At 39.4% G+C, this 10,621-nt stretch overlaps 1 protein-coding gene across 1 annotated transcript; it reads right to left on the bottom strand.

Annotated features, from left to right (window-relative positions):
• Positions 1-1,360: 1,360 nt before the first annotated feature.
• Positions 1,361-9,436, bottom strand: LOC307011631 (E3 ubiquitin-protein ligase TRIM35-like). Its single transcript, XM_079637523.1, has 6 exons — positions 8,786-9,436; positions 5,733-5,828; positions 5,288-5,518; positions 5,189-5,211; positions 4,989-5,107; positions 1,361-4,085 (listed from the first exon to the last, which is right to left on the bottom strand). The coding sequence occupies exons 1-6, from the start codon at positions 9,179-9,181 to the stop codon at positions 3,586-3,588; spliced, it is 1,365 nt and encodes a 454-aa protein (XP_079493649.1). The 5' UTR covers positions 9,182-9,436; the 3' UTR covers positions 1,361-3,585.
• Between the last annotated feature and the right edge of the window lie 1,185 nt (positions 9,437-10,621).

The following is a 10,621-nucleotide window of genomic DNA, read 5'->3' as shown; positions in this document are numbered from 1 at the left end:
ACGCAAGCCTTCATCTGCTAGATCTGTTGCCTTATTGATTCTGATCCAGTAATCTACTGCGGTCTCACTGGACTTAGGCAGAGTCGAATAAAAGTCAGCCAACGGAAGGCACGATGGTGCAACACTGAAATATTTCAGGAGAATAGAGTAAATTATGTCAGGGTCATTCTTGACATCAAGAGATGAGTCACTTCTTAGACTAATTCTCACAATATCCCCCGCTTTGCCCATCAATCGTGAAATTATCTCATCTGCTTGATTTTCAACAGCACACTTCTGTTTTGACAAAAGAGTCTTGGTCATCTCAATCCATTCGTGTACCGGAAATTTATCACTACCGTCACCTCTGAAAATGACAGGTTCTCTGTCGGTAGTGACATGTACGTTCACTTGAGAAACATCCTGTTTGGTGAAACTGTCAGAATTTATCCCTCCGCTGACATGAGACTCGCGGCTCGCAGTCATTGTTCCATTTTCAATTATTTTGGCAGCGACAGCATCACTAATTTGGTCACCCAGCCGTCCAAACATGTCGGCTAAACGATCCAATATTTGATTATCGCAATTCGTTCTACTACGTGGGGTAGACGTGTTTCCAACATGGTGCTCAACAGGTGGGTCTCGAAAAAGCAGACCACGTCCAACACCCTGTGCATTATCGAACGACATGCACAAAGGACTTTCCCTACTGGCATTAGGTGTAGGTTCGCCAGCACACAGGCTGTTGGTCATGACACCCCTTCCACATGGAATAAAAGGGCTCACAGGACTGCTAACATCAAATCGTTGAACAAATTTTTCACCCATGAATGAAAGTTCTGAAACAATATGAATTCAAAAGTTACTCAGCAGTCCATAACTCGTTATCTGTAACAGTCCGAAAACAGTAGTGACATATCAGTTGAAGATGTCCTCATTCAAAAGTCTGTACGCAACTTCTTTTTTTCTTCTTCTTTTTTTTTAAAGTTCAAAATGTCAACTTCATCCAAAAAAAAATATATAATTATTCAAAAGGACTGCATTGAAAAAGACTTTTAAAAAAACAAAAAAAAACAAATTTGCATTAAAAAAAAATACTTTCCTCAAAAAAAAAAAAAAAAAAAAACTGCATTCAAAAAGTACTTAAATCAGCAAACTACAGGCAAACAGCAACCTCACGGCGATCTTCTTCAAGATGATCAGGTGATCCAAAAGGTCACGGCACCAATGTGACGGCTCTTGTCACTTCTGTAACTGGATCTGGTCTCTCTATCGTATTCTGCGTTGTGATTTGACCAATTCGTTCACATATCCCTCATGCACTCCGATGAACAGGAGTCAGTGGACCCAATTCTCCAATAAATGCAAGGACACATCATTTCTGTTGATCTGTGTTTACTGAAAAGTGAAATAAGACATCCTCTCAGTGGTGTTTCGCTGCAGACATTACACATCAACAGCGCACATTCCCCATAGCAACTCTTGTTTTACACAACAACAGTATAGAACCAATAGTAGAACCGCAACACATGACCACATTTCGTATGAAACATGCTGCAATAATAAAAGCAAAGCAATAAACACAAAAATATATATAAAAACATACCTGAAAAGTGAAATAAAACATCCTCTCAGTGGTGTTTCGCTGCAGACATTACACATCTAAATAAAATATAAGATAAAATTAACAACCTCGTGGCCTTGCTAACGAGAGCACTATCGGACGGAAGTTCACAAAAGGCTATAACCAGAGCCATAGAGGGAGAGAGTTGCGACACTCTTTGATGTCGCCGCTATGGCTGTCACGTGGTTCATGTAAGCCCCAATAGTTCCAAAACATACGCTGGCTGTCATGTTATTCTATGGGACAGACAGCAGCGATTGCATTATTGAACGGTAAATATAAAATAAAACACATACCCAAGTACTTTTTCAGCTGTTATTGCATTTTGTTAATATCAGTTTTGCATTTGGAGGGGCAACGAGGTACTGTATATTACTTAGATAAGTTTTAGGCTATATTTTTGGAGGGAAAAGCTTAGTGTTCATGGTCGCATGGGTAGTAGCACTTGCTTTAGCGGCTCTAACTTAACTTTTCCATATCATTCATCTGATGATGGACGTCTCATGATATTTATTTTAGCACAACTGGGCTGTATTAGACTATTGATTCCCGTGATTTTGCTTATAATGTGATCACGCAGAGGTCTGCCGTGGCGGTCCGTTCAGAATTCGCATGGCTGATACAAATGAAGGTTTTCAAATAAAATATTTTTTATTAAACAATGACAGACAACAAAAATGTGTGAACAAGAAAAACAAAAAGCAGGGGCAGGTGATCCATGAAACAGACAGGACTGGTGATGGCCATAACAATCCTAGAGGTCCAGCATTGTTCTCACGCCGCTTCACTCAAGACAATAAATGAAAAGTTAGTATATCCCAAAAAATCAATTAAATAAAAGTTGCTATAAAGGTGGTAGCGATGAATTACCGAACTAATCAGATATGCTACCTTCACAGCTGGCGAAGTCACGCTGGCAATGCTAGAAAATTGGTTGAAATAACCAAGATAAAATATAAATAATTACGCTGTGCATATACAAATGAAGACCAGTATAAGCATCGCAAAGGGCCTCTGAAACAATATAGACAGTTGACAATTCAAAAGAGGTCGATATTTCAGCAAGTTACCTCTGAAACAACTCGACGCGCTGCAATGTAAGTGAATGGGGTTCAACGCTCAAATGACAGTGTTTGGAACTAATCCGATCTCCACATCCCGGAAGTAGGCGGTTAAAAGCGCCGCCATTTTTTACAATAAAGGTCTATGGGAGTGTCGCAACTCTTTCTCTCTATGGCTCTGGCTATAACTAATCAAATATACGTTACTACTCAGATTAAATGATTTAGACATTAGCTAAACCAAATCACAAAAATACTTGAAATCGCTATCGTCATTTTGCGTTATAATCATACAAATATCGTCAAAATGAGACGAAGCATGAATATACGTACCAACAGCGCACATTCCCCATAGCAACTGCTGTGTTACGTTATATTCCGTCAAACCACGCATTTTTGTCTGCAGCTCCCAAACAAACCACATGAGGGCACTATTTTAACATGAAATGAATAACTGCTGTTGAATTCAGGAGGATTCACAATAAAACTAAATACAATTCTAACTCTGTTACATTACTTTAATTCAGTATTATCTGTGCATTAGTTAAGCATGAATTAATGCTTATTAGTGCACCCTTATTGTAAAGTGTTACCAAATATGATATAAAATTATGATGCAAAAAAGTTAGAAATGAATAAAACACACTTTGACTGAAATAATCGGGTAAATGTCAGTTATCCTGAAATCATGAACGCTAAAACTATCTAATGGTCTAATTGTGTGAAGTGGAATATAAATGAAAACTTGTTGTTTATTGATCTGAGTGTTGCTGTAGTGCTGGATATCAGTCATGTGATCATCACGGCCCAATCACAGCCACCGCACTGATTCTCAGATCAACAGCACTCTTACTCGTGTGATATGGAGTAAATATGGGAAACATGATGAAAGCAGAAGATCCAGATCTACAGGAGCGACGTTTACTGACTATTGGCCAGTAAGATCTTCAGAGAGTCAGAGTAACAACACCGGAAGAATGGAAAGAGTGAGTGAGTGAAGGTGGTTGTGAATGTGTGTAGATGTGTGTGAGTTACAGGATCAGAGAACGACACCGTTCCTCCGTCATAGTCCAGATTCACTCTCACACGATCAAGCTTCTGTTTAACACGGAAACCAGAACCTAAATACACTCCGTCCTGATGATACACACACCAGACATCAGTGTTGAAGAAACCGTATCCCTTCCTCTGGTTTGATGCTGTAGTGACTCCAAGAGTCCAGCCGTAACTCTCTTTAACCTCCACATCCCAGCAGTGTGTTCCTGAGTTAAAACCCTCTGAACCCAGAACACAGGGATCACAGTTAAATCTCTCTGGATTATCAGGAAGAGTTTGGTAGTTCCCGCAGTTTCCCACACGGGTCAGATCATCAGACAGGACGAGATGTGGATGAGCCGAGTTTGGATCCAGAATCACAGGAGCTGATGAGACACAATCAACAGAGGCTTTTATTCTGATCTTCATATGATGATCAAGAGTGAACTAAACACAGATTATTATGAGTTATGACACTCGTCCTGTTGATCACACACACTTTCCTCTGATCACTGTCAGCGCTGGTATTAGCTCCACACTCGTCTTCATCATCAGTGTTTAACGGCATCAACTACACACATTAAATATGGGATTCAGACATTTGTGTTCATCAAGAGAAACTGATACTCTGGGAAAGTTAAAAAACAATAAATCAATGAGATCTGTTGAGATTTATGCTGTAGATGAAAAACTGTAAGTGTGTGTCTGATCTCCAGCATCTGATCATCTTCAGTTTATCGGCTCTTATAGTCTGTGTTTGGCTTTACATTAGTTTATTATGAGTCTGTTGTGTTTGACTTATGTTGACTTGAATAATAATTATTATTATTAATGAAGACAAAACAATTTACAAACACGAATCACCTTTAACACTTCCCAGCCACACCCTAGCAACCATTGTCAAGCTCCCTAGCAACCCAAATCCAAAGAGGGATATCTTCTAATCTGAATGTCATAGAGGAGTTGCGGTTGGTTTATATCATTCATACTGGCAAGCAGCCTTTGAAGTAACATCATTGGCAGCTGCCTAGCAACTAAACACAGTACCCTAGCAACTGTTCAGCAAGACATATTTCTCTGAACCAGAACATCGAAGAGACATGGTTGATGGCTTATTTGACTAATGCTAGCAAACAGGACTTCCATCATGCTATCTATCTATCCATCTATCTATCTATCTATCTATCTATCTATCTATCTATCTATCTATCTATCTATCCATCAGTGTGTGTCATGAAGAGCCTGTAACTCCATCATGTCCAGCTCAGATCTCCTGCAGTCAGACTCACTGTTCTGGACGATGTCCTGCATCTTCCTCCAGACTCTGAACGGCAGGTTGCCCAAGTATCGTGGCAGATGAATCAAAGCTCCAGAAGCCATCTGTGGATCCGGCTGTGAGCTCTGGACTCTGGAGGAACATTCAGGAGTCAGAACTGCAGTGGCTTTGGGTCAGAACCAGAGAGACCGGAGACAGGAGCAGATCACTCACCTTTCCATTGAGACTGGAAACTCCTGCAGAACAAACACAGCATTATCATCAAGAACTCAATCAATCATCAACCAATCAACCAATGATGAGAGATCAGACCTTCAGAAAGCAGACGTCATTGGCTTCCATCATCTCCTCCATGTGTCTGATTGTGTGTGAAAGAGCTGAGATGTGTGTGTTCATCTCCTCCAGCTTCTCCTTCATCATCTGCTTCTTCTGCTCCTCTTCCTCCCTCAGTGCAGTGACTGCAGCTTCTTCTTCATCTCTGAGAAACTGATGAAGCTTCTCAAACTGCCGTTTAATCTGACGCTCTGTGTGCGCAGCTTGAGTCTGAAATCACATCACATTCACTTCAATCATCTCAATCGACACACATCATTAATATCCAAGATAAACTCAGATACCCGACAAAAAACGGATCGAGAAGCAGATTGCTGATAGTCATTCACAGAAATAATAAACTGGAATCCATTATATCAAATCATAACTGTATATAGTGATCCAACAGCTGTCATGAAGATTACTCTCGTTTCTGTTTCCTCACCCTGATGTGTTGAACTGTTTTCTCAAACTCTCCTTTCATTTTTTTTTTGTGTTTAAGTTTCTCCTGTAAGGACTCCAGTGCTGTATTGAGTTCCTCCTAGAATTGAACAAAAATATATATAACACCAGATTACAGTGAAGAGAAGACAATACAGTGTTATGATCATATAATGCAGTGAAAAAGTATTTGCCCCCCATCCTGATTTCTTCTGTTTTTGTGTACATCTCATACTAAATTGATTCAGAAATCACAACCTGAGTAAACGCAAAGTACAGTTTGTAAATGGCAATGTTATTTATTGAAACAACAAAAGTTATCCAATACCAACTGGGGCGTCATGAAAATGTATTTGCCCCCGTAGTTACTAATTCCTCAAATCTATGAAACTGCATTTATAATGTAGTTCAGCTGGACTAAACACAACCAGTCCTGGGCCGGGTTTCCCGATAACGATGTATCTTAGCTCTTAAGAGCGCTCTCTATGGAAGTAAAATAATGACAAATGTTTTTGAAATAAAAAAGCCTGTTGAATTGCACTACTTGAAAAAAATATGTATTGCATTAACCATGCTTGCATTTTAATGCATTGTATTTTTAGGGCTTGCATTTTTATGGGCTGAAATTCAACATGGTTGTATATTTAAGCTGTGAATATTTCAATTCAAAACATTTCAAACACATTTTCATTCATAAAAAATCAATAATCCATTTTCACCTTTCATATTTCACTTCCAAAATATTCAAACGGTTTAAAAATACAACCTATAATATTCAACAGGCAATTTTCGGTCCACTTTATTTCGCTTGACAAATTCGCTTCCACAAATTCAGTGGTTCAAATTCGACAGTAATTTCAACATTGACATCCAGGAACTGCAGGAAAAGCAGTAGATTACCGAGCATACTCTCCATCTGCTGTTAATCAACCTCACCAGCAGGGGGCGCAATCGTGTGTTGTTGACGAAGACCAGAGCAACAGTTAGAGCAAGCCATTCATTCATTCATAAACACTGATTTATAGAAATGTAAGTGTATTTGTGATTATTATAAGGGCTGCTTTTATGTTTATTTCAGTGTTTTCACAGTCCCTGTGTAGCCTACATGCATCTTTCTCTACCGTGAACAAGATAATAATGTTATTCCCCCGATGCTGATGTTATGTTACATTTGAGGTAGACATATTTCTCTTGGTTGTTCAACTTAATAGACTAATACAGTGATATTATAAAAGACCAAACTCGCACCTTATTGAGAAGGCTGTACTATATGACCAGGCAAGCAGATGGACTCAGAATATGAACTTAACACACAAAGTTTCACGCGTTTCCCAGTGATATACTGGCTATAAAGTTGGCTTGACATTGGACATTCGCACATTTAGGGACCGTCTCTAAAGTGACATACGACATTCAGTTTCTAACTTCAATAGCATTGGAAGAGAATGACTTGCAGTCATAATTTTTTATATATTTATTTCATAAATAGAAGTTTGCTATTGAAGTTAGAAACGTGTGTAGCCTAATGTCGTATGCAACTTTAGAGACGGTCCCTAAATGTGCGAATGTCCAACGTCAAGCCAACGTTATAACCAAAAATAACTGGGAAACGCTTAGCGTGAAACTTTGCTTGCGCGTTAAGTTCATATTCGGAGTCTGCTTGCCTGTAGCCATAGTACAGCCTTCTCAATAAGGTGCGAGTTTGGTCTTTTATATCACTGTAGTGAAGCTACGTTAAGCGTTTAATATGTTCCCTTTTAAATTATTTCATTTATAAATTAATTTAAACAAAAAACGAGTACAATAAAGTACAACCAAAACCTTATATTATACTCACGTTGAAGTGTAATCTGTTAAATCTAGATAAAAGTGTAATCTGCCGGTTGTCCTGCAGGTGACCTTACGATGCACTTGGGGATGTACGATTACTCCAGAGCACTCGTAGTTCTACGAAGATTTTCAAGTGCTACTTAAGCTACGATGCTTTTGGGAAACAGACCGTAATATTAAGATCAGTCATACGATCGTTTTTACGAACTTCTTAGGCTTACGATGCTTTTGGGAAACGCAGCCCAGGTCAAGCTTCTCTGCACTTTAGATGTAACTGGTCTTGACCCGGCGGGCTTCAAAGAGCTGTGCACCGCGACCAACCTCGCCCTGCGAGCCACTAAGTCCCAAGCGATTGGTCGTGCCATGGGCAGTTTGGTGGTTCTCGAGCGTCACCTTTGGGTGAACCTGACGGAGATTGAGGACGCCGACGAGACAGCCTCCTTGACTCCCCGTCTTTCCCTCGGGTCTGCAGTGGATGGCTTCTCTGAGCGTTTTACAGCGGCACAGAAGTCGCCGCAGATCATACACCACTTCAAATAAAAAACAAACACCTTCACAAAAATCTTCTCTTCATTATCCTATTGCAAGCATCAGCCCCCCACCACAGTTTCAACTCTTGAACTGCAGACTTGGGAAGGTTTTACTGGCGTGTCAGATTGGGTTTTAGAAATGATTAAACGGTTGCTCGCTCCAGTTCTCTCGCAGGCCTCCCTGCTTCAGTGATGTGACTAACACTTCAGTCTCGGACATCGACGCTCACGTCCTCCGAGCTGAAGAACAAGCTCTGCTAGCGAAGGGCGAGTCAGGCTTTTACAGACGCTTCTTCCTCGTTCCAGAGAAGCGTCAGGCTCATACTCGATTTGAGATGTCTGAACCGCTGCTAACTTTGAAACAAATCCTCTCATAGATCTGATGGGTTTATATATGTAGATCTGAAGAACATATTGTTTAATGACACTTCGAAGCCCTCCGTTTGAGCCGCTCACAACAGCCGACCTTCGGCCTCTCTCGCTAAAGACGCCGTTCTGCCGGCTCCGGCATCGGCCGAGCGAGTTGGTGATCTGCTGGCTCTTTCAGTATTCGGGGAAAAACTGAGTTTTCCTCATAAGCGTCAGTTACTGATGCAATGCTCATTATCTCAGGGAACCGAGGCTACGTTAGTACCCGGAACGATCTGCGTTTATGACTCATTATTGTTACATGTGAATCAAGAAACATGTGTCTTACCTTATATGATGAGACCACTTCACTGATGGGTCTGAATTTATGATTGTCATGTTGTTTTGAATCTCTGCACACTAAACACACAGGCTGTTTGTCCTCCAGGCAGAAGAGCTTGAGTTTCTCACTGTGTAAACTGCAGATCTCCTCAGACCCTGATGAACGCCTCTCATTTCTCTCCTTCAGGAACGACTCACACAAGTTTTTTAACGCAAGATTAACTGGAGGATCAGATCTTGAGGATCTTCTCCTGCAGACAGGACACTCCTGAGATTCCTTGGTTCTCCAGAACTGTTGAAGACACTCTTTACAGAAACTGTGACTACAGGATAAAAGAACAGGAGCCTTGTAGATGTCATAGCACACGGGACAAATATAATCATCTTCAGCTGCTGAAGCCATTATCTCTGTTTCCAGCAATCTGAACTTTACTTTCACTTTCTGAACGACGGTTTTAAAAATGAATCACCATGAGTATCACAAAGATCAGAAACAAACTTGTTCAGAAAGAAACTTCTCAAATTCTTCTGTAAAGTTTTCCTCTTCGTACTCCACTGATCGCTGATTCTTTATTGCTTTTGTCGAGACAAAGTCAGTACGGCAGAAAAGAGAAATAACAAGTCAGTCTCTTCCTGGTTAGTGTTGTAAGAGGGCGGAGCTTCTGATCAAGTTGGTGAGTTGAAACAAGTCAAACAAGAACATCAGGATTTCTTCATAGAAAAAATTAACTTGCATCGAAACTATAAATAACAGAAGAACAATGAAAATACTCAAATATTAAAAATACGTGTTTAATTTTTTGCTCTTCTTTATTTGTCACAGAGTTTCTCCAGGGTCTGTAATGATCAAATCTTTATTAAAATTAATTCTTCTCATGCTGAAGTTTCAGTGATAAACACTCATCTGCTTATCATGCTGATGGTCAGTGTTTGGAGAAACAAACAGATACACAGATTAAAAGTCCTGAATAAACAGGAGAAATGGAGATGTGACAAAAGTTTGTCTCTCAGGGATCACTCGTCAGCACATTTATTAATACTTATGTAGTATTTCTTGTAAATTATGAAAAATACTCACTTAGCATAGACATTTCTTAACAAATATAATTTCAATATGCATTCAGTCACATCACTGTTTCTCTGACAATATCACCAGAACTATGTTTGTATTTATATATATGATCTTACAGCCACTGTCCTTATCGATTATTATTATTATTAAATTGTAAAGTAATTAAAGATCCATCTTTAATTGTCAAAAAATTCTAAAGAACTACCTTTTTTTGTAGGCGCATTTGACTGTGACCCGCTAAGATTTAACCCATTCAGACCCTGCGTCCATTACAATGGACATCACATGTCAACCCCCTCTTTTTTTTACTTCTGGAGCATTTCCCCTAGTTTAAAGCCTGCAGTCCATGAGATTGGACGTTTGTCATCCAATCAAATGGCAGAAAAGCTCTGCATGTAGTAATTATTTAAAAAGACACTACATTGAAGAGAGGCATGGCAGCACTCCACTCCAAACACCAGAAGCAAGCAACATTTTCTATGGTTTATTTAATTTTTTTATATATGTTTGCCAGTATTTCATAGTTTGTATGTAAAATAGACAGATTGAACTTATTAATTAAAGTTAAAAATCGATTGTAAAATTGCATGTTTTAAATGAGGATTTTTTCAAATGTGTCTGTCCATTAGAATGTACAGTGGGTTCAAAAGCCTGTCACCGAAATCACATTCCAGTAACTGAAGTCCAGTAATGCTGATTGAAATTTCTTATATAAAAAAATCTATATCGCAGTACTGATACATTTTTGAAACTTTTTCATATGCAGAATAT

Source organism: Phoxinus phoxinus (genome assembly GCF_949152265.1).
Source record: "Phoxinus phoxinus genome assembly, chromosome: 15".
Taxonomy (NCBI): Eukaryota; Metazoa; Chordata; class Actinopteri; order Cypriniformes; family Leuciscidae; genus Phoxinus; species Phoxinus phoxinus.
This window is presented reverse-complemented; position numbering and strand designations above follow the sequence as displayed.

Excerpts from the sequence above, each read along its gene's own strand:
- LOC307011631 (XM_079637523.1), bottom strand. The coding sequence starts at position 9,181 with ATGGCTTCAGCAGCTGAAGATGATTATATTTGTCCCGTGTGCTATGAC. Across the intron at positions 5,829-8,785 it reads AAGTGGTCTCATCATATAAG|GAGGAACTCAATACAGCACT; the intron begins GTAAGACACATG and ends GTTCAATTCTAG. Across the intron at positions 5,212-5,287 it reads ATGACGTCTGCTTTCTGAAG|GAGTTTCCAGTCTCAATGGA; the intron begins GTCTGATCTCTC and ends TTTGTTCTGCAG.